The 26,340-nt window shown below is 54.5% G+C and overlaps 1 protein-coding gene across 5 annotated transcripts in view; it reads left to right on the top strand.

Annotated features, from left to right (window-relative positions):
- NADSYN1 (NAD synthetase 1) overlaps positions 1-26,340 on the top strand; it is a 43,719-nt gene that overhangs the window by 15,148 nt on the left and 2,231 nt on the right. For 4 of the 5 annotated variants that reach the window (XR_002725222.2, XM_023186237.2, XM_023186235.2 and 1 more), the window contains 15 exons: positions 1,123-1,174; positions 1,957-2,045; positions 2,234-2,351; positions 3,064-3,195; positions 6,861-6,935; positions 9,490-9,614; positions 10,090-10,138; positions 10,659-10,761; positions 11,368-11,536; positions 12,827-12,962; positions 14,119-14,225; positions 17,209-17,292; positions 19,146-19,277; positions 20,119-20,188; positions 25,743-25,871. Coding sequence is in view for 4 of the 5 variants with exons in the window: in XM_023186237.2 (XP_023042005.2) it covers positions 1,123-1,174; positions 1,957-2,045; positions 2,234-2,351; positions 3,064-3,195; positions 6,861-6,935; positions 9,490-9,614; positions 10,090-10,138; positions 10,659-10,761; positions 11,368-11,536; positions 12,827-12,962; positions 14,119-14,225; positions 17,209-17,292; positions 19,146-19,277; positions 20,119-20,188; positions 25,743-25,871 (1,570 nt within the window). In the remaining variant the exon portion in view is untranslated. The remainder of the gene's footprint in view (positions 1-1,122; positions 1,175-1,956; positions 2,046-2,233; positions 2,352-3,063; positions 3,196-6,860; positions 6,936-9,489; positions 9,615-10,089; positions 10,139-10,658; positions 10,762-11,367; positions 11,537-12,826; positions 12,963-14,118; positions 14,226-17,208; positions 17,293-19,145; positions 19,278-20,118; positions 20,189-25,742; positions 25,872-26,340) is intronic. The other variant, XM_023186236.2, reaches the window with a different exon arrangement.

Genomic DNA, 26,340 nt, shown 5'->3' with positions numbered 1-26,340 from the left:
ATGGTCGTGTTCACCGTGCCCCTGCTTTAGTAAAGAGTATTTGGCAGGCTCAAGGTGCCATTCCAGGTTCCAGGTCCTCTTAGGAAAACATAACTAAGGCCTGGTCCTTGCCTGCAGAGAGCCATCCTCAAGGTGTGCGCTGGCCGTGAGCATAGCTGCAGTGAGGGACGAGGCTGGGTGCATGCCCGTCCTGCTGGGTCTTGGTCTGGTGCCCGGGGGGTCTTTGCATGAGTCGAGGGAGAGGTGCAGACGAAGGGAGAGATGTTTGGACGGTTCCTGCGTTTAAAATGCATTTTGGTGCAGCAGCATCGCCATCAACAGGCTATAGAGGGTGAACTGAGTGCTCAATATGGGATGGCAAGGCAGCCTGGAGCTCTGTAGGGTATCTTCATGTCCCCGTCCCCTACGTGAATGAGGGGGAAAGACATCATTGACTCAGTTTCTCAACTTTTTACATTTCTTAAGTAAAGAGAGCTACTAAAACCGTGCCCAGAAGGCTCCTGGGAATTCTAAGAAAGCAAAAAGGAAACGGAGTTCCTTGCAGGTCTGAGTGGCGCATCTTGTAACAGCCTGTGGGAAGTCAAATACGTGAACCGTCTATTTTGAAGATTCTGCCTCTTGGTGGAGCTTCTTGGGACACCTTGCACTAAAGTTGGTATTAAACCCTCCTCCCCATCTCTCGAATTGAGAGCATCATTTTATTCCAGGGATGATACGGGTTTGTCATTGTGTTTCGGGTTAATGCTACATGATTTTTCTGATTCAGTAACAGCAATCAGGAATTCCACCCGGATTTCTCCATGGGGCAGCGTGGCCAGTTCTCAGCGAATCCCCTGGGACACATCTCTCCGTAAAGATGAACATGAGCATGTGGGGAAACTGAGACAGCCCGATGCTCGGAGAGCCCAGCCCACCACGATGTCACGTAGTCTCCTCAAGCCACCTTCATACTCTTCTTTTTACCTTCACGCGATTGTTTATTGCACTAGGGGGAGCACTTGGCAGTTCCTTTGCCGGTTCATCAGTTCGGAGTGTTCCGTTTGAGTTTTGTTTAAATGTAGCTGCCCTTCCTCATTTGTCCTGAGATGCTCATCCTCAGATCCTTGCTGTTTTCCTCTCCAGGCACACGGAGGAGTACCTTCTGCCTCGGATGATACAGGACCTGACAAAGCAGGCAAGTCCCTGGGTGTGGAGCCCATTTTTCAGTCGGTTGTCGCTGTTCTCAGGACCGGACCGAGAACAGTGGACCGGGTGGGGCGGGAACCCTTTGGGATCCAGGTAATGGAAGGTACCACAGGGCGCACAGGTCTGAAACAGACAAAGGAGGCAGATTCCTATAGCGACGGGGGCTGCGGGGCCAGGCAGCAGCCAGGGCGGCTCCTCCTGGCCTTGGGGCTGCTTTTCTTCCCTTTTCCTGCTCACACTGGCTTCCTCCTCTTCGTGTCCTCCTTGTGGCAGAAGTCAGCCTTCTCCACCCCCAGGGGCTATGTTCCTACATTTGAGTGTTATCTAGACCGATAGCAAAATGCCCTGTTCTCAATTTTGAATTCTAAGGGAAGGCACCCTGATGTCCCCTCAGCTGCTGCCCTGTGGCTGGGAGTGGGGGCCGGGTTTCGTCAACACAGGGCAGCAGCTGCTTCAGTGTGATCACAGAACAGGGTCACTTCAGAAGCCGCTGGCCCCGATTGGCAGCCCCATCGGTGACCGTGACATTCTGCCCCTTGGCTGCTCAGAGTGCAGGCATCCCCTTGTTCCACACGTAGGCTCCTAAAGGCTCCTCTTCCTGGCACCACCCAGTGTCCCATGTGCAGCCACAGGGCACCCACCTCTTCAGAATGTGTGAGAGCCCGGAGCCAACTCCAGCTCTTGTGGCTGCAGGATGTGTGTGGCCTTAGGTTTGTGGCCCAGACAGGGCGTGACCAATGAATCTTATGCACTCTTCTCTTCCAACGGCAGGAGACTGCGCCCTTCGGAGATGCAGTGCTGGCGACGTGGGACACCTGCATTGGAAGTGAGATCTGTGAGGAGCTCTGGACACCCCACAGGTCAGCCCCATGCCCCTGTGCTGTCCGATCACCCACCTCACATGGGCCAGCTGGGAGGACCTGGGACTGCAGACCTCCTGGGGCCATGACCGACGACCGGGAGCTGCCATGGGAAAGTGTGAGGGGCCGCCTGGGAGGCTGGGTTGGAGGAGTCTGGTGGCCTCTTCTTCACCTGCCTCTGCCCGCAGCCCGCACATCGACATGGGCCTGGATGGAGTGGAGATCATCACCAATGCCTCCGGCAGTCACCACGTGCTGCGCAAAGCCAACACCAGGGTGGATCTCGTGACTATGGCCACCAGCAAGGTAGGGGTTGGGCCAGGGAGTGTGCACCACGGGGCAGACGCTGTTATCTCAAGCACTGCTGTATCCTCAGTGCCCATTGCAGGGCTGGGCCCACACAAGATGGACGTTCTGGGCTTGTAATTACGGCCTGGACTCAACAAGTGTGCCCTGCCGCCCCCTGGGGCTTCACTGGCTACAGCCCATCTCACCCGCGCAGCTACCCCAGGAAGCCGACCCTGTCACCCTCCTTGCCGTGACCAGGAACTGGGACGTGCTCCTTGTTCGTTGGCATGATAGCAGGGCATAGGGAACACCTATACGTTTGCTGCTCCTGCTCTTGGGCAGTGAGACGTGCAGCGGGCGGAGCTGGTTCGTCCTTCACGTTGCAGGTGTGGGTTTAGCTGAGCCGTGTTTGAATCTTGGCTTCATCACACGGAGCTTTCTTTGGCTTGTCTGAACCTTATTATGCCTCAGAGAGGTGACGGGGTCTGCCTTGTAGGGTTGTTATGAAGCAAAAACAAATGTTTTACGAAGAGCCTGGCGCCTAGCAAGGCCGGGCTCGCCGCAGCTTCACGGGTCCATGCTTCCCTACACATGCGCGTTATCTCAGCGGTGGTGGGGCCACTCACGATGACCTCGCGGGACTCAGGGGAAGTTCCTGTACATGGGCAGGTGGCAGGCGAGGGCAGTGGACCACAGCTGACCACTCCGCTGTGGGCTCTGCCTTTTCCAGAACGGTGGGATTTACTTGCTGGCCAACCAGAAGGGCTGTGACGGGGACCGCCTCTACTACGACGGCTGCGCCATGATCGCCATGAATGGGAGCGTCTTTGCTCAAGGATCCCAGTTTTCTCTGGATGACGTGGTAATGAACGGGCCTGGATGTGACTGGGGGAGGGTTCCCTGTGCAGAGGCCGAGCTCCTGGCCCTCCCCTGTAAGCCGGGTGCTTAGTGAGGGCCCCTGTGGAGAAGCTCCCGGGGGTCCCGCCTGCTCTGATGGCCTCTGATTTACCTGGTTGGTGAGGGGGGACCTCCCACCCTCGGGTCTGAGGACAGCCGAACCCCGACACACGACACATGGTACTGGACTGATGAGGTTGTGGGTTGTGGGCAGCTTACGAGTCCTGCGTACCCACAGTGCGGGAGGAGGGCTCTGTGCCCCGCAGGGCCAGGTGGGAGTGCACTCAGGAACCAAGGGGACGGCCCCCGCTGTGGGAGGCAGGCTCTGTGGTGACGAGAGGACGGGTGCCGCCTGGCCCCTGCGGGAGGGTGGCGTTGGTTTGTTTGAATTCCAAGGGCTGGCAGGGAGCCAGAGCCGCTCCTTTGAAAGGAACAGACTCCATGGCCCCCGAGACAGGTCTAGGGATCCCGTGTTTGGTGAGGGGGCCTTATCCTCAGGAGCAGAGCCGTCAGGGGAGCTCATGGTGAGGCCGTTCAAGGCCCTGCCTTTCTTCCCCGGGTGTTGAGGCCACATACACTCATCTAAGGCCTTACGCCACGCTGTCCCTGAGTCCGGAGAAGCAGGAGTGGAGACCCCAGGACACTGTGGTCAGGGAGGCTTTGTTCTGTGGGGCTCTCTGAGCACACAGTGGCCAGCTGCGTGAGGGACAGCCCTGGGGGAGCTGTGAGTTACAGGTTGGAAGCGCCATTGCTATCCTGAAGTGACACAGATATGTGGGTGCTCAGAGGAAGGAGATAACAGAGAACAAAGCTAAGAACCCTGCCTGGCACAGTCCTCACCAGCAACTGACTGCCTCCTGGAATGGGGTTCAGGACCTTGTTGGAGCCCCAGATTCCTTTGGGAAGCTGATGAAAGCTCTGCACGTTCTGCCTCTAAAGATGCGCATTAGCGCGGGGCAAGGCTTCCCAGGTGATCGTTACCGCGATGGGCGCGAACTTCACAGAAAAGGGACCACAGGTGGAAAGTCCTGGGAGAGGTTTGGGCCACTCTTCCTTTCAGTTTTTTGTTTGTTTGTTTGTTTTTGAGACGGAGTCTCACTCTGTCGCCCAGGCTGGAGTGCAGTGGCGTGATCTTGTCTCACTGCAACCTCCACCCCCCCAGGTTAAAGCAATTCTGCCTCCGCCTCCTGAGTAGCTGGGACTACAGGCGCCTGCCGCCACACCTGGCTAATTTTTTGTATTTTAGTAGAGACAGGGTTTCACCGTGTTGCCCAGGCTGGTCGCAAACTCCTGAGCTCAGGCAATCCACCCACCTCAGCCTCCCAAAGTGCTGGGATTACAGGTGTGAGCCACCGCAACCGGCCTCCCTTTCGGTTTTTGAAGCAAACGAGAAAAAACGGGCTGTTATTGCCAAAAATGGATATCAATCTCAAGTGCACAAATACAAGAAAAAGTAACTTTTAGTTCTGCCCCAAGCCGGCGTGGGTGGGAGCATCCCCACTCTCGGGCTCAGACCCCGCGTGGGTCCCCAGCGCTCCCTCCCGCACACAGCGTCGCCGGACTCGCCTTTGGACCCGACGGCGTTCCGCTCTGCCCTTGTTGGGGACGGGCATTAAAGCGTCGGATTCACCGAGGCAGGCGGTAGCACAGGAGACGAGTTCTGCAGCTGGCTTTGCAGGAGCAGGGCGAGCCTGTGTCCTGGCGTCACCGACTCTGAGAGGCTGTCTGAGCGGTTCCGTTGCTTTGCTGCCCCTGCGTTCCCATCCTCACGATTCTGTCTGGTGCTTTCTGCACAGCATAGGCGCGGTCAGCACGGGGGCGGTTATGAAACCAAACCAGTTTCAAAGTGGACCGAGTGAACTTCACCCTGAAAAAGAATTCCACGGTCTTTTCAGGGGTTTCTTGCACAGGGGGCAGGCAAGGGTGTGGCCCTCTCAACTCCAGGCCCTGCTTTCCACGTGACAGCGTCCCTGGAGGCCTCCTTGCTCTTCATCGTTAACCACGACAGAGCTGGAAGGGCTTTGAGGAGAAGGATTAAGTTCTTGCTGATGGGAAGTGTGGTCCTCTCCCCATTCCCCACGTCACAGCCACAGGCACGTTGGCGGTCGTGTTGATTGGCAGGTGTGTTGGGAATCACCTGCCCCAGGACCCCTGCAGGTTCCTGGCCCCATATCAAGCCCCCGAACCGGAGTCTTCAGGGGTCTGCATTTTTAGTGAGCACCAGGCAGTTGTTTCATGCACTAGAATCCAGGAGCCGTTGTCTCTAAAATTCCTGATGTTGCCCGAGATCCCCGTCCGAGGCTGCAGCCACAGGTCTGCTGCATTGAGAGTGGCAGTGCTGTCTTCAGACTCAGGACACTGCCCTCTGCCAGGTCCTCCGTGGTGTACCTGAAATCGTCAACAGAAGTCTTGTGACACGTGGAATCGTTTGAGAGTCTCCCCCTCTGCCTCCCGCTCGAGCAACAGACCTGCCGATCCCCCCGTCGGGCCCATGTTTCTTAGGGTCTTCCTAATCCCCTGGGTTTTCCGCTGCTTGTGTGCCTGGAGTCACGCTGCAGTATGGAAGGCTGTTAACCTAGCCTTGGGGAGAGTGGGATGGAGCCACCTGCTCATGGAACAACCCTCCCCTCCCCCATCTCCATTGTTTTATGGCTTCACACTTACCATGGCTTTCTGCATGGAAGCTTGGTGGCCGCAGTGGTGCCACCACTTTGGTGCTTTCCATCACTTTGGAAAGCAGCCAGAGAACCACAGGATGCGTGAATCGGTCTCCTTGTCTTCACGGGCATCTCCAGCCAGGTCTGGCCCCCGGTTACAGCGGCAGGAGCGAGGGGCGCGCAAGGTGGCCACGGCCATCCTGTGAACCGCCACAGTGGTGCAGGTGCTGTTCCCGCTGTCCCACGCTTGTGTTTAGCAAGGCAACACTCAGGAACACAATTTGATAAAGATATTTTTTCATGAAGGAATAACCCCTGAGTTAAAACCTCATTTCTGCATACACTGCAATTGGCAGAACCCCTACCATAGCCAGGTTCAAAGGCAAGGCAGTGTCACCTCCTGTGACACAGGCAGCACATCCGGGCCAGGACCCTGGCGTGGATGCCGGGCCTGTGGCTCTGCCTCTGCCCTCCCCCAGCTCCGCCCTCCTCTGTGTTGGCCTCAGTCTCAGGTTGCCTCTCCTCTTGGGCACGGGATGTTTGCAGCAGCTCCAGCCATCCCATCTTCACACAGCCACGTGCAGAGGCAGCAAAGGGGCCCTGGCTCCCTGTGTCTTTTTGATGAGAGGGGCATTCCCAGAAGTCCCCTGCAGAGGCTTACTGACAGGGGGCTGTCTTACTGACGGGGGGGTGTCTTACTGACGGGGGGGTGTCTTATAGGGTGGTGTCTTGTGCTGTGATTAGTGGGTCACTGGCAAGTGTCTGAATACAGTGGAGGTTCTGGTGGCAACAGTGAGGGGGAAGGGCTGTGGGTTGGCCTCAATGTCATCTGTCCCATCCCTGGGCCCCCAGGAATCCAGGGGTCTCAGCCCCTGCTTTAGAAGGTGTGACACACCTTTGACAGCGGCCAAATTACACATGGGAGTGGAACAAATGGGAAATCACGGGTTCTCTTTGAAATTTCCTTCCGCAGGAAGTCCTGACGGCCACGCTGGATCTGGAGGACGTCCGGAGCTACAGGGCGGAGATTTCATCTCGAAACCTGGCGGTGAGTGCTCCAGTAGACAACTGTGTGGGATGCTCATCAAAGATGTGGAAAGTGGCCCCATTCGTGCAGGCCTGGTGGCGGCCATGAGGGTGCAGTGCCTGAAAAGTCCGACGGGGAAGTTCTAGACTTCCCAACTGTGGAAAGGGCTGGTGCTGTAGACGAACCTGCTTCCATCTCCTCCCCATCGTCCTCTGCTTGAGCCAGGCCCTGAGCTGGGGTGAGCTGGGGACAGGCAGGCAGAGAGGCCAACGAGACGGTCAGTGTGCTAGGGGCTGCCACACAAGGAAGACCCAAGCAGCCTTGGAGGCCAGGAAGGCCTCAAGGTGGGGGGGGGGGGTGGCAAGCGCAGTAGGAACAGGCACACAGTGTGCAGCCTAGGCTGGTCCCCACCTTGGCAGTCGGAGGCAAGGTCCGAGGCACAAGCGAGCCTGTGTCTGAGACCCTGGGATGCAAGTAACGCCCCTCCTGCAGTCCAGGGTCCTGCTGCTGGTAGCCTGGAGCTCTGCGTTTCTGCAGGATGTCATCACAAATAGGATATCCAACTGTGCAGCTGTCATGAGACAGTGATTTTTGCAGAAAGAAATGTGATGCTCATAACAGAGCGGACTCTTCTGCTGTTGATTGATTGACACAGGGTCTCATTCTGTCTCCCAGGCTTGAGTGCAGTGGTACCATCACAGCTCACCGCAGGCTGGACCTCTGGGGCTCAAGTGATCCTCCCAAGCAGCGGAGACGACAGACACATGCCACCATGCCCAACTAATTTTTAATTTTTTTATTTTCTTTTGTAGAGACAGGGTCTCACTATGTTGCCCAGGATGGTCTTGAACTCCTGGGCTCAAGCAGTCCTCTCGCCTTGGCCTCCCAAAGTGTTGGAATTACGGGCGTGAACTACCGCGCCCAGCCTTTTTTTTCCATAGCAGTTTTATTAAGTTGTATTTACCATACCACCCAATGTATCCATTTAAGCACCTGATTCAGTGCTTTTTCAGGTTCTCACGGAGTTATGCAGCCACAATCTTCGCGCATTTTCATTACCCCAAAAAGAAACTCCACCCCGTTCCCCTCCTCTGCCCCTGACAACCACAAGTCTACTCTCTGTCTTCATGAATTTGCCGATTCTCGACGTTTCATTGGGATGAAATCACATAGCATGTGGCTTCCCACACTTTACTGTGCTGTTTTCAAGGTTTATCTGTGTGTCGGGTGCAGCCACCCCTCGGTATCCACAGGGGTTGGATCCGGAGCCTCAGCCTCCACGGATCCCCTGCAGGCATGCCTGTGTCCCACAGCGCCCCCTGCAGAGCTCACTGATAGAGTCGGCCCTCTGTACCCATGGACTTCAGATCCCGCGATTACTGTATCTTCTATCTGTGTGCGGTTGAATCTGCGGTTGTAGAACCCACAGATACAGGGAGTGACTGTAGTTCATCCCTTTGTATGGTCAGAGCGTGTTCCGTAGCGGAGATGGACACGTTGTGTTTATTCACTCATCCACTGATGGCCTCAGGAGCGTTTCCACTGTCTATCATGAATAATCCTGCTACAAACATACATGTACTTTTGTTGGAGGGAACATGTGTTTTCATTTCTCTTGGGTGTGTCTACCCAGGAGTGGAATTGGCTGGGTCTTATGGTAACTCTGTTAGCCATTTTTTGTGGGTTTTTTTTTCGTTTTTTTTTTTTTTTTGAGACGGAGTCTTGAGACGGAGTCTTGCTCTGTCGCCCAGGCTGGAGTGCAGTGGCCCATCTCAGCTCACTGCAACCTCCGCCTCCCAGGTTCACGCCATTCTCCTGCTTCAGCTCCCAAGTAGCTGGGACTACAGGCGCCCGCCACCTCGCCCGGCTAGTTTTTTGTATTTTTTAGTAGAGACGGGGTTTCACCGTGTTAGCCAGGATGGTCTCGATCTCCTGACCTCATGATCCGCCCGTCTCGGCCTCCCAAAGTGCTGGGATTACAGGCTTGAGCCACCGCGCCCGGCCGTTTTTTTTTTTTTTTGAGACGGAGTTTCACCCTTGTCACCCAGGCTGGAGTACAACCGTGCGATCCCGGCTCACCACAACCTGTGCCTCGTAGGTTCAAGCAATTCTCCTGCCTCAGCCTCCCGAGTAGCTGGGATTACAGGCGCCCACCACCATGCCTGGCTAATTTTTGTATTTTTAGTAGGGACGGGGGTTTCATCATATTGGTCTGTCTGGTCTCGAACTCCTGGCCTCAGGTGATCCACCTGCCTCGGGCTCCCAAAGTGCTGGGATTACATGTGTGAGCCACCACCCCTGGCTCTGTTGAGCCTTTTGAGGAGCTGCCAGAACGTTTGCCACACGGCTGCACCGTGGTGAGTTCCGGGCAGCCAGGTATGAGAACCCCGGTTTCTCACCCCTCACCAACACCTGTTGCCATTGGTCGTTTTGCTCCTCACCATCCTCGTGGCAGTGAGGGCAGCCTTGCTGTGGTTTTGACGTGGCTGATGCAGTCCTGCTTGTCTATCAGTCCCGGGGACCCAGAGGGTTTCCATGAAGCTGGGGGTCATCCTGTCTGAATCTCCATTGCCAGGCCAGCAGGGCGAGCCCCTACCCCCGAGTGAAGGTGGACTTTGCCCTCTCGTGCCATGAGGACCTCCTGGCACCCGTCTCCGAGCCCATGGAGTGGAAATACCACAGCCCTGAGGAGGAGATAAGGTGTGTGACCCCTGACCCCTGGGAGGGACCTGGCGTCCGCGTGGCCACACCTCTGGGGTGGGGACTCCTGGAGGTCACGCAGTGGGTTTTCAGAACCTGCCTGGGTGGAGACTTGGCAGGAGGCAGCTGTGCCTCCCCTGGGTTGAGGGCGTGGATGCTGGAGCCAGACCTCCTGGGTATGACCCCCCGGTCCTGCTCCTTCCCCGTGCTGTGACCTTGGGCCCCAAGGCACTGTCCTTTCTGTGGCTCAGTGTCCCCATTTTAAAATGAGGGTGATGATAATACCCACGTCCCGGGGCTGTCTTTGGAATCACAATGGGTCCCTTCTCACAAGGTGCCTGAAGCAGAGACGGGCGTCCTGAGAGCCCAACGTTGACTCTGGCACTGCAGCCTCCCGGGGCCTGCTTGGGTGGGTTGTCGGGTGCTGTGGGCTGGGGCGTCCGCCTCCGGGCTCCATGTTCTGATTGCCCTGCAGCCTTGGACCTGCCTGCTGGCTCTGGGATTTTTTAAGACGAAGCCAACAGGTAAGACTTCCAGTTTCTAGTGAGCCCACTTTGCTTGTTCTACTGGTTGGTCTGGTTTTATTCTGGGGCAGGGTAGGGATTTTTTTTTTTTTTTTTAATGCAAACGACAAAAAGCATGTCATCACTCTGCCTCCATGGTGAGCTTAGTCTGCACTAGCCAGAGGCAAGGTGGGCACAGTGGCTGGTGGGTCAGCTCCACCTTTGGAGGCTCGGCGGAACCCAGCCTGTCGGCATCCAGGGTCACGCTCACCATCTCGCCAGCATTGTAACCCCGCGTATCTGCAGTTCATTAGTGGAATCAGCCTCAGACACGCCCCACAGTGAAGCGTCTCTTTTCCCTCTGAAAAATCCATTAATCCTGCCACGTGTGGGCATTTGTCCTGACCCCACGGAAAGTGCCGACACCCACGTGCATTTCTGTGGACGCTTCCTTGAGGTCTGTGGGTGGAGCTTGGCTGGTCCGTGGGCTTGCCACTTCTCCCAGGCTGTGCTCACACTGTGTTTGGTTGGTCCATTCCAGGCGGGGTTTTTGCTGCCCCTGAGTGGCGGGGTGGACAGTGCAGCCACCGCCTGCCTCGTCTACTCCATGTGCTGCCAGGTCTGCAAGTCTGTGAGGAGCGGAAGTAGGTGACATCTATTGGCTTGAGGGAGGCTCCAGGGTCCAGCCCTTGGGCTGCCTGAGTCGGGGACCCAGGAGGGGGCAGAGGAAACACCCATGCCATGGACATCGGGGTGAAGGGCGCTTTGCGGCCACGCACAAATGTCACAACGTCACATCCCGGTCCTGCAGCCAAGGCAACAAGACCATCAGCAGCTTCCTGGAGCTTTGGGCCCATGTGGCTGAGTCTCCAGAGCTGCACCTACCCACTCTGTGCACGGTGTGGCCTGGTGGAGAGAACACAGGCGTTGGAGGTTCACATCCTCCCCCGTGTGATATGGTATCGGACATCATCTTAGCATATGCAGCAGAACAGGGGTGATGATGCCAGTCGGATGGGGCTGTGGGCCATAGTGTGGGCTGGCGCTACACAGGCACCCGGGGGTGTAGACCATGGTGGAGCCACACAGTCACCTGGGGGTGTAGACTGGGGTGAAGCTGCACAGGCACCTGGGGGTGTAGACCGGGGTGGAGTTGCACGGGCACCTGGGAGCTGTAGACTGCGGTGGAACTATGTAGATACCCCACACACTCAGGTGACTTCTACCCATTCTGTCCTGGTGGTTTGCAGATCAGGAAGTGCTGGCTGATGTCCGCACCATCGTGAACCAGATCAGCTACACCCCTCAGGATCCCCGAGACCTCTGTGGACGCATACTGACCACCTGCTACATGGCCAGCAAGAACTCCTCCCAGGAGACGTGCACCCGGGCCAGAGAGTTGGCCCAGCAGATTGGAAGGTGGAGTTGGCCCCTGGTGCTGGGCATGGCAGGCGGCTGACAGAGCTCAGAGCCGCTGGAAGCTCTGCCTGTGAGCGCATTGGTGACTGGCTTCATTCACGCCCCATGATGTCATCCACACTGATAAACGTGTCAGTGCTCCGTCCCTTTTTGTGGGTGAATAATATTCCACTGTCTACGGATAGACCAGTTTGTTTCTCCAGTCATCAGCAATTGCTTAAATGTGCATCTAGGAGTTTATCAGGGCTCCACTTTCTCTTGGTTTGAGCCAGATTTCAGGGAAGTTGTGTATGAGTCCTCCCTATCTGACCCACCCGAGTCTCCGATGGTGCCTGCGATTTCCACCCTTCCGTCCCCTCACTCCTTGCATTCCCAGTGCAGGCTGCAGGTCGTGTGTGCTCACCAGGGTGCACAGCAGGTCCTAGGAGTTGGCTGCGGGCTGGCTCCTACCCCTCCTCCCGTCCCTCCCCCCTGCCCTCACTGCCCCTTCCACGGGCAGTTCTCTATGTGAGGACAGTGGAGGGAGAGCACCTTTCCAGAGAAGAGAGACTGGGTTCCATCTAGAATGTTCCATCCGTAGTGGCTCCCAGGAGAAAATGAGCAGCTCCCCATCCTGTTTGTTGAGCTCAGCTAAAAGCTGTCCCCCTGCCCCCCGACAATTCTCCTCCTAGATATGTACTCAGAGGAAGCAAAAGCAGGGACCCGAACAGATACTTGTTCAGGAAAGTCCATAGCAGCACCATTCGCAGAAGCCAAGAGGTAGGGACAACCCAAGGTCCATTTCAGATGAACGGAGGAAGAAACTGTGGTCCATTCACACAGTGGAATATTATTCACCCATGAAAAGGAGTGGAGCCCCGTCACGTGACACAGTGCGGAGAAACCTTGAAGACGTGGTGCGGATGAAAGGAGTGGAGCCAGCCACCCCAGGCCACATGGTGTTTGATTCCATTTCCATTCCATTTCCACACAACGTCCAGAACAGGCCACAGCACAGAGAGAGGGCGTCTGTCACTCTGCATCTGTCAGTGTCACAGCTGCCGGAGCTGGAGGAGGAGGGAGTGGGGACAGACTGCCAGTGGGATGGGGTTTCCTTCTCTGGTGATGGGGAGTTCTGAGCTGGATGGTGGTGATGGCTGCACAGCACTGTAGATTGCTAAACACCACAAATCGTACACTTTAAATGGGTTACCACGGTCAGTTTTAGGTCATCAGGGCTTCACTGCACATGCACACACACATGCACACACGTGCACATGCTGCCTTCAACTCCTACCCTTCTCCCTCCAGCCACCACATCAGTCTCAACATTGATCCAGCCGTGAAGGCCGTCATGGGCATCTTCAGCCTGGTGACAGGGAAGAGCCCTCTGTTCGCAGCTCATGGAGGAAGCAGCAGGGAAAACCTGGCGCTGCAAAATGTGCAGGTGCCCCCGCCTGGGCCGGCGTCCCCTGGGGGTGCGGGTGGGGGTGCAGGGAGCCCTGGGACAATCACTGCAAAATGTGCAGGTGCCCCTGCCTGGGCCGGCGTCCCCTGGGGAGGTGCAGGGAGCCCTGGGACAATCACTGCAGGATGTGCCGGTGCCCCGGCCTGGGCCGTCATCTCCATGAAGGTCATGGCACAGGGAGCTGAGGGACAACCAGTGCAGGGGTCACAGCCTGTGTGCCTCACTGAAGACGTCGGTCATGCAGCCTTGTTAACAAGGAGGGGGTCTGTGTGTGTGTTGGTGCATGAGCCTGTGATGTGTAAGAGCAGGAGCGGGGGTGTAAGGGTGTGCGTGCGCGAGTGTGTGCACCGGCGTGAGTGCAAGCGGAGGGTGTGAGCCTGGGTGTGAGCATGAGTGTGAGAGGTTACATGAGTGTGTGAGAGTACAGGCGTGTGAATGTGAGTATGCACAAGTGTGGGTGTGCTTGTGAGTGTGCGCAAGTGTGTGTGGACGTGCGAGTGTGCACAAACGGTGCACAGTTGTGTGCCTGAGTGAGTCGGCATGAGTGAGTGCATGAGCATGCCTGTGAGTGTGCGGGCGGGTGGGTGTGCATGATGTGAGAGTGCACGTGACTGTGTGTGAGTGTGTGTCTCTTCAATCCTCAGGGAACAGCCCAGACACTGCCTCCTGGGCTACTGCACTTGACTGGGTGCTCCACGATGGGTGGAGGAGAAGAGAGGCCGAGGGCCCCCGCTGCTGGGATCTGTCCTGTCTCTCCCTGTCCCCTTTCTGCTGTGCCGTGGTGGCCTCTCCCCTCCTGCCAGTGGCAAAGGGATGGAAATGCAGTTGCCAAGCTTTCTCCCAGGGACCCCACAGCTTGGTGCTGCCACTGATGCTCTCTCTGCCCTCTGCCCTCCTGGGCTCCGGGTGCTCCCATCTTTGAAGACAAGCCCCACTGAGCTTGCGTGAGCCCCGTGGAGGTGGGACAACCCTGAGAGGAAGGCCTTGGGACACTGTGGGACTCTGAGACTGTGATGTTCCCGGAACACTAGAGAGCCTCTAAGCTATTTTAATTTTCTTGTTTTCGAGAGTTTGCAGGTGCACGTCTCCCCCATGTTCCTTTGCGAGGGAACCTGTTATTTCCTCTGTTGTCCAGGCTCGAATACGGATGGTCCTTGCCTATCTGTTTGCTCAGCTGAGCCTCTGGTCTCGGGGCGTCCGTGGTGGGCTCCTCGTGCTGGGATCCGCCAACGTGGATGAGAGGTGAGTGTGGTCCAGTGGCACGCGGTGGTGGGCCCCGAACCTCTCAGGACTCTGAGGGTGACACGCTGTGAGATTCTATCCTCCTGTGCCTCTCATGGCGGGTTTGGTAGCTGGAATGACATCATTCCTCTAGAATTTCACCCAGCCCGTGTGGCAGAGCGGATGAGCATTGTGTACCTGCCGGTGGCTCTGGGTGCTCACCACTTTCATCAGCCTTGTGGTTCTTCATCTCTCCTGCGTCTCAAATTCATCTTCCCACTGCCCTCTGCCATGGTCAGGCTCCCTCTTTCTTCTAGGCTATTCCACTGCCTCTTAAGTCATTCCTTTGCAGCTAGTTTTTACCTCCAAACCAGAGTTCATTTTTTATGTGGACTGAAAATACTCCCCTTCTCATATTGCTTCCTTGTTCAACGAAACTGTTGTTTTCCGGATAAAATTCAAGCTGCCCCTCCAGCCCAGCAGTGGAGGCTGCTAGAAATTCTTTTCCAGCCTTGGTTTCCCCACTTCCCTTAGGTGAGCCTCTGCCCCTCTCAGCTCGTCTGTGCTATTCTTAGTTGCTCCTTAGGAGCTGAGGAATTTCAAAAACTATTTGTCATGTATTCATTTGTTTGTCTATGCATCCATCTATCCATCCATCAGTTGGACCATCCATCTATCCACCCATCCATCCATCTGTCCATTCATCTATCCATCTATGCATCCACCCATCCATATACCCACTCACCTGTCCATTCATCCACCCATCTGTCTGTCCATCCATTCATCCATCCATTCACCCACCCACCCATCTGTCTGTCCACCCACCCACCTATGACCCATCTATTCATCCATCCACCCACCCACTCGCCTATCCATTCATTCACCCATCTGTCAGTCTGTGCATTCATCCATCCATCTATGTACCCACACATCCCTCCACCCACCTGTCCATCCACGCATTCATCTACCCACCCACCTATCCATTTATCCACCCATGTGTCTGTCCATCCACCCATCTGTCCGTCTGTCCACTCATCTATCCATATATTCATTCACCATTTCATCTGTCCACCTACCCATCCATCCACCCGTCTCTCCCTTTGTCCATCCATCCACCCATCTGTCCACATTTCCTTCCTTCTATCCATCTATCCCTCCCTTTTTTCTATGGTGTGAGTGTCTTTTTTTGGGGGACAGTCTCACTTTGTCGCCCAGGCTGGAGTGCAGTGGTGCAACCTTGGCTCACTGCAACTCCACCTCCCGGGTTCACGCCATTCTCCTGCCTCCGCCTCCCTAGTAGCTGGGACTACAGGCGCCCGCCACCATGCCCAGCTAATTTTTTTGTATTTTTATGAGAGACGGGGTTTCACCGTGTTAGTCTCAATGTCCTGACCTCATGATCCGCCCACCTCGGCCTCCCGAGTGGTGGTGAATGGCTGGTGTGTATTCTGAGCTCTGGATGTAGTTGAGGAGATTGCTGTTTGGTTTGGTTTTGCGTTGCTTTTGTCGATGCGGAAGAATTTGATCTGTTATAAAATTGTGTTGTAACAGTTCCCGTCACAACTCTTGTCCATCATTTTCTAGTATTTAAAATGTTAACAAAGAAACGAGTTAAAATGTTAACAAAAAAACGAGTATTTTTTCCAGGGCGGGATTGGGTTCTGGGAGCTGGAAGGTCTCTAGATGCCATTTAGAAAATAAACAAACGGGCCGGGCACGGTGACTCATGCCTGTAATCCCAGCACTTTGGGAGGCCGAGGCAGGCGGATCACGAGGTCAGGAGATCGAGACCATCCTGGCTAACACAGTGAAACCCCGTCTCTACCAAAAATACAAAAAATTAGCCAGCCATGGTGGCGGGTGCCTGTAGTCCCAGCTACTCGGGAGGCAGAGGCAGAAGAATGGCGTGAACCTGGGAGGCGGAGCTGGCAGTGAGCCGAGATTGCGCCACTGCACTCTAACCTGGGCGACAGAGCGAGACTCCGTCTCAAAAAAAAAAGAAAAAATAAGCAAACGTAATCCCTCAGCTGCCCCTTTCTGGCTGCGGGACAGAAGGCTCTGTGGCTGCAGACACGCCCCTCATGATGTAGCGAAGCCCTTCTGTCTGTTTCACATGCCACATCCCCGTCTGCTGTCTTCTTCTTCTCACTGGACACAGCCAGTCCTTCTCTTCCTCTGCGTTCTGGCGAGAATCTCAAGTGTGTAGTGTTGATTTTTTCTTAAATTTCCCTGTAATTCTGTTGTTGAATTGCTTCTGATTCTAGTTTCGTTGTGTCCCTGTCTGCTCGTCGGGGGCCTGTTGGACACCTGTCCCCCATCAGGCTGTCTTCCCGGTGGTGTGAATGAGTCAGAAACAATTCTTGTTCTCTGCAAGTAGGAGCAGATGGCGATAACCCAGCTGATAACATGTGTGTTGTAGGAAACATCTGCCGAGAGAGCTCAAGCAGGGGAAGGGAGAGCTGGGAGTTCGTAAGGAGCTCGCCCAGGGAGGGCCCTACTGAGAAGTGGGTTTCATAAAGGCCGGCGGGAGGCGAGGGTGGGTGGAGAAGAGCCCGTGAAGGCCTGAGTCGTGACTGCCCCAGGACTGAGGTTCTGTCATTGTCTTCCTGAAAGGCCTGGTCTTGAGTGGGGACTGGAAGACCCACAGAGCTGGTTTTGGAAAGTGTGCGGTGTGGGGCAGGGGGAGGTGTGAGAAGCCAGAGACAGCTGTTTCCAGAAATTTCACTTCGAAGGGGAGGGGAGGCGCAGGATAAGCGCTGCCGAGATCAGTGGGGACAGGAAAAGGAGTTTGCTTTATTATTAGAGACAGGGTCTTGCTCTGTCACCCAGGCTGGAGTGCCGTGGCACCGTCACGGCTCACTGCAGCCTCGACCTCCTGGGCTCAAGCGATCCTCCCACCTTAGCCTCCCAAGTAGCTGGGACTGTAGGCGCACCACCATGCCTAATTTTTTTTTGTTTCCGCTCTGTTGCCCAGACTGGTCTGCATTTGTTTTCTTGCCTTAAGATGCTGTAAAGACAAGACCAACAGAGGGAGTGGACTTGCTGGTGCGGGACAGTGGGGATGTTGCTGGCGAGGAGATGAGAGCAGGTGACCAAGCACCTGCTTTGCTGGGGGCCCGGCCAGCGCATCTACAGCAGCAGGAGGGGTGGGTTCAGAGGCAGGCCCAGGAGAAGGTTCCAGAGGGAGCAGGAGGGGAGGGGAGAGTGAAGCCAGCCCTGCGGGGTTAAGTTGGGGTCAGCACGGGAATGCAGGGCTGAGAGACTGTGTTGAAAGTGGGCATCTAACAACATGATTTCGGCTGATGGAAGTGACCAGCCTGGGGGAAAGCTCCGTGCAGAGTGCAAGAGGAGGGGACAGCTGCTGGAACTCGGTGGTCCTGTGTTGAAATTGATGGCCACGCCTGTTGCTGGCTTCAGAGTCTCACCAATCCACCAAATCAGTCTTGATTTCACCAGAAAGAGTCTGCCTCAATTTTCCCCCTGTAACCGTGCTGGAGTTTCCTTCCGCCAAGACGAGGCAGCATCCTGGCCCGGTGGGTCTGCAGGTTGAGCTGAGCTCTGCACTGCGGGATTTCCCCTGGCTGTGCTCTCTGAGTCAGCCCAGGCGGATTTCCCCAGTCCTTGGCAGTCACTGGGAATGGAAGAGAAAAAGTGGTAAGATGGAGACTGTCGTCTCCCCTGGCCCGTCTTGCCCATATCCCAGCTCCTGCTAAAGGACCCTTGGGCGGGACAGGACAGGGAGTGATGGGGCGACCGGGACAGCCCTCACTGAAGGCAGCACAGGGTCTCACTTGTCCCTCTGTTGGGACCCTGGAGGTCTTACACCCCCCGACATTGCTCCACGGTGAGGGTGTGGAAGGTGAGAAGGCATGGAGGTGTGAGTTTGAGAGTGTTGAGAAATGCCCCTGGTGGGGTAGGCAGGGGCCAGCCCGGAAGGCCTTGCAAGGTCAAGGGCAGCGTTGAGGGGATTCAGACAGTGGAAGGGCCTGGCCTGGCCTGGTGTGGCGGAGATGGGTGGTCAGCCAGGAGTCCCGTGGAGAACCTGGAGGCCTATGCCAGCGGTGGCAGTGGGGTGGGGTGGAGAAGGGCGGCTGGAACCCAGTACCACTAGGTTAGTGCCTTCAACAACACACATTTATGGTCCCTGAGTTCTGTGGGACGCACGTCCAGTATGGGTCCCCTGGCTCAAGTTAAGGTGTGGACATGGGTTCCTTCTCTGGACGCCCCAGAGAGAATCTGTTTCCTGCCGTTTCCAGGCTCTGGAGTCCTGCCTCCTTTGGCTCACGACCTCCTCCGTCTTCACCACCAGCGGTCCCGCGTTTCTGCCTTTCCCCTGCAGTCAGGGCTCCCTCAACGCTCACTTTCACCCCCTTCTTTTAAGGGCCCCTGTGATTGCCTTTCGGGCCCACCCTGCAATCCAGCATCACCCTCACATCTCAAGTCCCCACCTGAGTCCATCTGCAAAGACTCCTTTGCCCTGTGCGGTGACAGAGTCACAGGTTCTGAGGATTAGGACATGGGCATCTTAGCGAGGGACGGATTCTTCTGCCGACCACAGGCCTCAGAGTTGACAGGCAGGGGAGGGGCCCGGCCGCACGGGCAGCAGAGTGTCTGTCCACGTGTGTTGAGTCCCTACTCACTCCCGACACCCCAAGACCTCTGTCCCTCAGCTCTGTTCAGACAGCTGCTCCCAGCTCCGTGCTGGTGACCCCCCAAACCTGCCTGCCATCCCCGTCGTCGCCTCTGGTGCACTCAAAGGCCCTCCTGGGTCATCTGCAGCCTCTGCCAGCTTTGCAGATTGCCCTGGGACTTCTCCAGGATGCTTGAATTTGCCACGCTTCTGGCTTCAGGGCCCCTGGAAGAAGCAGCTCCATGGACGGCTGGGATTGGTGGAGTCTGCAGCCCCTCGGGAACCCGCGCTCTCTCTCCCTCTCCCTGCAGTCTCCTGGGCTACCTGACCAAGTATGACTGCTCCAGTGCAGACATCAACCCCATAGGCGGAATCAGCAAGACGGACCTGAGAGCCTTCGTCCAGTTCTGCATCGAGCGCTTCCAGCTTCCTGCCCTGCAGAGGTGACAGTGCTCACCATAGCCACGGGGCTCCTCTCCCAGCACGGGCCCGGCCACCCTGGCCCACACTCAGGCTCCTTCGTAGCTCCTGTTGCCTGCTGAGTAGTCCTGCCCTTGAGCTGGCACTTGAGGCCTGTGACCAAGCCTCCCTTTCTTCCTGTGGGTGCCTCCACAGCTCCCAGGCTCTGGCCAGATGACGGAGCTGCGGCCTCCTGCCTTCCCCGCCTGCCCTGCTTCCCTTCCCCATGCCGAGGCTTGGCAGACCGAGGCTCGCCACATCTGAGCAGAGCACCTGTGCTTTAGAAGTGACAGAAGACGGATCAGTGCCCAGACCTTTCCTCGGCCTTTGCCAAGGTTCCCTGCCACGGGAATGTGTTTTCTTCTCTGCTTATTCTCACTGGGGTGACTGTGCCCCCCAGGGGACAGCAGGCAATGTCTGCAGACATGCTTAGTTAGCTTCGCCACACGGGGTGTGCTGAGCATTAGCAGGTAGAGGCCAGGGGTGCTCCTCAACATCGTGCAGTACACAGGCCATTGTCATTCCCTACAGCAGAGTCCCCTCGACCCGGGTGTGGATGGTGCCCGGTGCACTGGCCCTGCACTGTGCCTCCATCTCTGCCTCTCCTCCTGGGGTCGGGAGGCCACAGCAGTGCCCACGCTCCTCAGCCCAGGGTGCTCACGCCCGCTGGGAAGCCCAGCACTGCAAGCCTTGGTGATGTCCTACCCAGGGTGAACAGAGTGTCCAGGGCCAGCACACTTAGGGAACTTAGTTTGGGGATTCTCTCCCAGAGCTCACACCACCCTCGCAGCTGCACTGACCCACCTCTGTGTGTTTTGGCTGCAGCATCCTGTTGGCGCCGGCCACCGCGGAGCTGGAGCCCTTGGCTGATGGACAGGTGTCCCAGACCGACGAGGTAATGGCGGTGGCTTTGCCATGGCGCTTCCGCCCCTCCTCCCCACCTCCTGCATGGTGGTGCTGGCTCTTCCCACCTCCCACCTGACCCCAGGAGCTGTGCTCCATCACTGTCACCGGGTCCCTGGCCTGGGTGCCCAGAGCTCAGTGTCAGTCACATTGCCGGCCTGTGACACTTCAATTCACTTCCTCATGGTTGGGGACCCAGAACGGGGATGACATGGTGGGAGGGGAGGGAGAGCAGATGGCGGGCGGAGGAACACAAGTCCCTTGCAGGCAGGAGGGGCATCTCTGCTTGTGCTTTAGAGTGACCTAGGAGGAGAATCGCCCTTGATTCCTCCACTGCACACTGGCCCTTCATGATGAGGCCCAGGCTGTGGTTTGTAGCTTAATGGATGCTGGGAGAAGTGGCTGTGGGCTTTTTATGATAAGATCCATGACGCTCTAGCCTCTTAGGTCACAAGGACTTGCTGCTATAATTTCTTCCAAGCTTTTTCTAGTTTTCATCCTTACATTTAGGTCTGTGATCTAGTTGAGTTACTTTTGTGTGTGGTGTGAGGAAGGGGTTGAGTTTCTTTCCTTTGCATGTGAATATCCAGTGGTCCCAGCACCATTTGCTGAAAGGATGATTCTTTCCCCCATTGATTTAGCTTGGCACCCTTGTTGTAAATGTAGGATTTATTTCGGGACACTCAGTTCTGTTCCACAGATCTTTTCTGTTTTTCCTTATGCTGGTCCCACACTGTCCTGATTATTATAACTTTGTAGGAAGGATTTTGGCTACTCTGAGCCTCTTGAATATCCATATGAATTTTGAGATCAGCTTGTCAATCTCTGGAGAAAAAAAAAGCTTGCATTTTGATGGAGGTTGTATTGACACTGTAGATCAGTTTGGGGAGTTCTGCCGTCTTAATCATAAGAACTCTTCTGATCCATGAACATGGGACATGGAATGTCTTACTTATTTAAGTTGTCCCTAATTTTTTTTTTTTTTTTTTAGACAGTGTCTCACTCTGTTGGCCAGGCTGGAGTTGCAGTGGCACAATCTCAGCTTACTGCAACCTCCGCCTCCCTGACCCAAGCAGTTCTCCTGCCTCAGCCTCCTGAGTATCTGGGATTATGTGTGTGCATCACCACGCCTTGCTAATTTTTTTGTATTTGTAGTAGAGATGGGGTTACACCATGTTGGCCAAAACATGAGGCCTCAAACTCCTGGCCTCAAGTAATCTGCCCGCCTTGGCCTCCCAAAATGCTGGGATTACAGGAGTGAGCCACTGTGCCCGGCCTCTAATGTCTTTCAACAACGTTTTTTCTAGTTTTCAGAATTTAAGGTTACGCTTCTTTTGCCAAATGTATTTCAAAATATTTTATCATTTTTGATACTCTGGTGAATGGAGTTGTTTTAATAATTTCATGTGTAGATTGTTCATTGCTAGTTTATAGAGAAACACTGTTGATTTTTGCATATTGACCATATACCCTGCACCTTGTTGAGCTCATGTATTAGTGCTCAGAGCTTCTTAGTAATCTCCTTAAGATTCCGATTTACAGGGTCATGCCGTCGCAGCTAGAGAGAATTTCTGCCAAGCCTGATGATCCTAACCCAGGGCAGGCCCAGGCTGATCGATGTGTTTGTGTTACTAGTTTTTAACAAAAAATGTTAAAAAGCAAAATAAAAAATCTTTTTTTAATAGAAAGAAGCTTATAGAATAAGAAAAAAATATTTTTACAATTAGATCCATGACCCTCCACCTTCCTTAGGTCACAAGGATTTGCTCCTATAATTTCTTCCAACAGTTTTATCATTTAAGTCCTTATGTTTAGGTCTGTGAGCCAGTTGAATTAATTTTTGTGTGTGGCAGCTGACAGTGTATTTGTGTTTTAAGCTGTTATTATAAGAGTCAATTTTTTTTAATTAAAAAGTTTATAAGGTAAGGCTGAGCGCGGTGGCTCACACCTGTAATCCCAGCACTTTGGGAGGCTGAGGCGGGCAAATCACTGAGGTCAGGTGTTCAAGACCAGCCTGGCCAACATGGTGAAACCCCATCTATACCAAAGAAATACAAGCAAAACAAAACAAAACAAACAAACAAAAAAAGTTTATAAGGTATAAAGGTTACAGTAAGCTAAGGTTAATTTATTATTGAAGGAAGAAAAATATATTTGTATTAATTGACTGTAGCCTAAGTCTACAGTGCTTAGAAAGCCCACAGTAGCACAGTAGCATCCCAGGCTTTCCCGTTCACCCACCGCTCACTCCCTGACTCACCCAGAGCGGCTTCCAGTCCTGCAAGCTCCAGTCCTGGGAAGTGCCCTACGCAGGTGTCCCATCTTTTATCCTTTCTACTGTATTTTTACTGTCCCTTTTCTACATTTAGATACATAAATACTTAGGATTGTGTTAGACTGGCCCAGAGTATTCAGTACAGCAACATGCTGTGCCCGTGTGTAGCCAAGGAGCTCAGGCTGTACCATGGAGCATAGGCGTGTAGGAGGCTAGACTATCTGGATGTGTCTAAGTGCCTTGAGGATGTTTACAAGATGCAGTGGCCTGGCCGTGTGTTTCTCAGACCATATCCCTGTCATTAAGTGATGCGCGCCTGTCTTTCTTGATGATGCATTGATTTCTTTTGTTTTGTTGTGTTTTTGAGACGGAGTTTTGCTCTTGTTGCCCAGGCTGGCTGGAGTGCAGTGGCGCAATGTCGGCTCACCGCAACCTCTGCCTCCCGGGTTCAAGCAAGCAGTTCTCCTGCCTCAGCCTCCCAAGTAGCTGGGATTTACAGGCATGCGCCTCCACGGCCGGCTAATTTTGTATTTTTAGTAGAGACGGGGTTTCTCCATGTTGGTCAGGCTGGTCTCGAACTCCTGACCTCAGGTGATGCACCTGCCTTGGCCTCCCAAAGTGCTGGGTCTACCGACCCACCGCGCCCAGCCTCGCCATTGATTTCTGTAAGGTCACTAAGGTGTCTGTTTCATTACGGATTTTACTTGAATCTTCATTCTTTTTTCTTGGTCATTTTAGCTAAAGGTTTGTCAATTTTTTTTTTTGTCTTTCCAAGCACAACTTTTTGTTTTGTTGATTTTCTGTATTGTCTTTCATTAATTTCCCTCCAATCTCTGTCATTTCCTTCCTTGTGCTGGCTTTGGGTTTCATTTGCTCTTCTTTTTCTAGCATCTCAAGGTGGAAAGTTAGGTTATTGATTTGAGATCTTTTTCTTTTTAAGGTAGGTGTTTACAGCTACAAGTTTCCCTCCTTGCACTGCATTCAGTGCCTCCCATACGTTTTGGTCTGTTGTGTCTTCATTTCATTTATCCAAGTATTTTCTAATTCCCTTGGTGACTTCTTCCTTGATCCATTGATTATTTAGGAATATGCTCTTTAATTTCCACGTATCTGTGAATTTCCAAAATTTTTGTTACTGAATTTGTACTTTTATTCCATTGTGGTGAGAAAGCACTTTGTATGACTTCCACATTTAAAGTTGTCTGAGGCTTCTCTGGTGGCCCAGCAGATGGTCTGGCCTGGGAAGTGTCCCGTGTGCCCTTGGGAGGAAGGCGGGTTCCGCTGCCGCTGGGTGCAGCGCCCTGCAGCCGTGTGACAGGCCTCCCTGCTTGACAGAGTTGTCTGTATCTTCCATTTCCTTGCTGATTTTTCATCTTAGTTGTTCTGTCCATTATTGAAAGTGGGGTATTGAAGTCTCCAGCTATTGTTGAATTGAAGGAATTAAATGTTACACTGGAAAATGCTCACTTCATGGGAAAGAAACGCGTCAAGCAGCCGTTTGTGCACAACCCGTCAGTGCTGGGGACTCCGTGGAGAGCCACGCAGACGTGGCCACTGCGGTGAAAACACTTAGAGTCCCCTGGAGGGACGGACAAGAAGGCCCCGCGATGGCTGTGGCCGTACTGTCTGATGATGGCCCTGGGGTGTGGTAGGAATCCAGGGGAAATCGGAACGGGTCGTGAACAATGGAAGGGGCCTGGGTTGTATGAGCCTCAGGGTGAAATCAGCTCCTCTGAGCCTGGCTTGAGGCATTGGTTGCCTGGCGCTGTGATAGTGATACCAGCGGCCCCTCGTGGCCTCCAACATGGCCCCGATTTCAGTGAGACCCCAGCGCTCTGCTCTGAGTCCCCCACACTTCAGGGCATGGGCTCAGGAGGGCAGCAGACAGGCTCCATCTGCTCCGTGGGCCACGCCTTCCTCGGATGATTCGTGGGGCTACTGTCACTAGTGACCCGGTGGCTTAAAACAACAGGAATTTCTTCTCACAGATCCAGAGGCCGGGGTCTGGAATCAAGGTGTTGGCAGAGTCCTGGTTCCTCCGAAGGCTCTGGGGCAGTGGTCCCCGGTCTGTTTGCACCAGGGTTTCCTGGAAGACAATGTTTTCCACAAACAGAGAGGGGGAGATGGCTTTGGGATGAAACCATTCCACTTCAGATCACCAGGTGGTAGATTCTCATAAGGGTCGTGCAACCTAGATCCCTCGCTTGTGCAGTTCACTGTAGGGCTCGCGCTCCTGTGAGAATCTATGCTCCTGTGAGAATCTATGCTCCTGTGAGAATCTATGCCACCGAGGATCTGATGGGAGGCGGGGTTCAGACGGTAGTGCTCACTTACCCCTCCGCTCCCCTCCCGCTCTGCAATCCAGATCCTGACAGGCCGGGGACCAGTACCCATCCATGGCCTGGGGGTTGGCGACCGCTGTTCTAGGGGGTCCTTTCTTGCCTCTTGTGTCTTCTGGGGACTCCAGGTGTTCCTTGGCTTGTGGCTGCGTCACTCCATCCTTTGCTTCCTTCTTCCTGTGGCCTCCCGTTCTCCACGTGTCCTCCTGGCCCTCATAAGTGATGTCATTGGATGCAGGGCCCATCCCACATTCAGAGTCATCTCACCTTCAGATTCTTTACTTAATTACATCTGCAAAGACTCTTTATCTTTTTCTCTTTTCTTCTTTTTCTTTTTCTTTTTTCTTTTTTTTTTTTTAAGAGACAGGGTCTGGCTCTGTCACCCAGGCTGGAGTGCAGAGCCGCAATCTTGGCTCACTGCAGCCTCAATGTCCCGGGCTCAGGTGATCCTCCCACCTCAGCCCCCCAAGTAGCTGGGACTGCAGGTGCACACACCACCACACCCCGCTAGTTTTTTATTTTTTGTAGAGATAAGGTCTTGCCATGTTAAACCCCTGGGCTCAAGCAGTCCTCCCACCTCGGCCTCCCAAAGCGCTGGGATTACAAGTGTGAGCCACCACGCCTGGCCTACGCTCTTTTTCCAAATAAAGTCACATCCCCAGGAACTGGGCCTTCAGACATGAGCGCTCTTGGTGAGCCACAGGCCACCTGCTGCAGTCCTCCAAACCAAATGCCTGGTTCTTCGTTGCTGTTTTCCAAATGCTACCTCCTTACTGGCTGACCAGCGATGGGGAGTAAAGCCCACCTCTGCTCCTGCCTCCCTGGGAGAGTCTCACCTCCTTGGTCTCTGGTCCCCAACTCCAAAAGAAGCTTTAGGCTGTCCTCCCGCTGTGACTTGCTGTCACTGTGGAACGACTTTTTGTTGTTCACAGGAAGATATGGGGATGACATACGCGGAGCTCTCGGTCTTTGGGAAACTCAGGAAGGTGGCCAAGATGGGGCCCTACAGCATGTTCTGCAAACTCCTCGGCATGTGGAGACACATCTGCACCCCAAGACAGGTAAAGCCCGTGGGACGTGTCACAGAGGGAGGCCAGTTAGGTAATGTCCCCTTTGCAGAGGCCGATTTGACCTGCAGGAACAAGTAGACAACGGTGTGACCCTAACATAATAAAACTGTGTCTCACACAGTAACACTCTCTAGTTGTTTTTGCCAACTCTGGTCTTCTGCTGGCCCAAAGTTAATCTGAGTGAGGCTCACCCACAGCCAGGTAAACACGACCTGAAACAAGCCCTCCCTTTTCTTTGAGGGCAGAATGTAAACTTCAGGGTCAGAATAGTATTGCTTTTCTGCTAGTTGTGAGTCTTGCCGGGGCTGAAGCCCACAAGCATGGTAGTCCCATAGAACCTTCTGGAAGCCTTGTGAAATAAATCTTCGTGGGATTTATCTCAGATCCCCTGAGTCAGCATGCCATAGCATCAAAGGCAGGGGGACCCCATTTTCATAGCATCAGAGGCGGGGGACCCCGT

Source organism: Piliocolobus tephrosceles, chromosome 13, assembly GCF_002776525.5.
Source record: "Piliocolobus tephrosceles isolate RC106 chromosome 13, ASM277652v3, whole genome shotgun sequence".
Classification (NCBI taxonomy): domain Eukaryota; kingdom Metazoa; phylum Chordata; class Mammalia; order Primates; family Cercopithecidae; genus Piliocolobus; species Piliocolobus tephrosceles.
The sequence above is the reverse complement of the archived record's forward strand: the minus strand, read 5'-3'. Positions and strand labels throughout refer to the sequence as shown.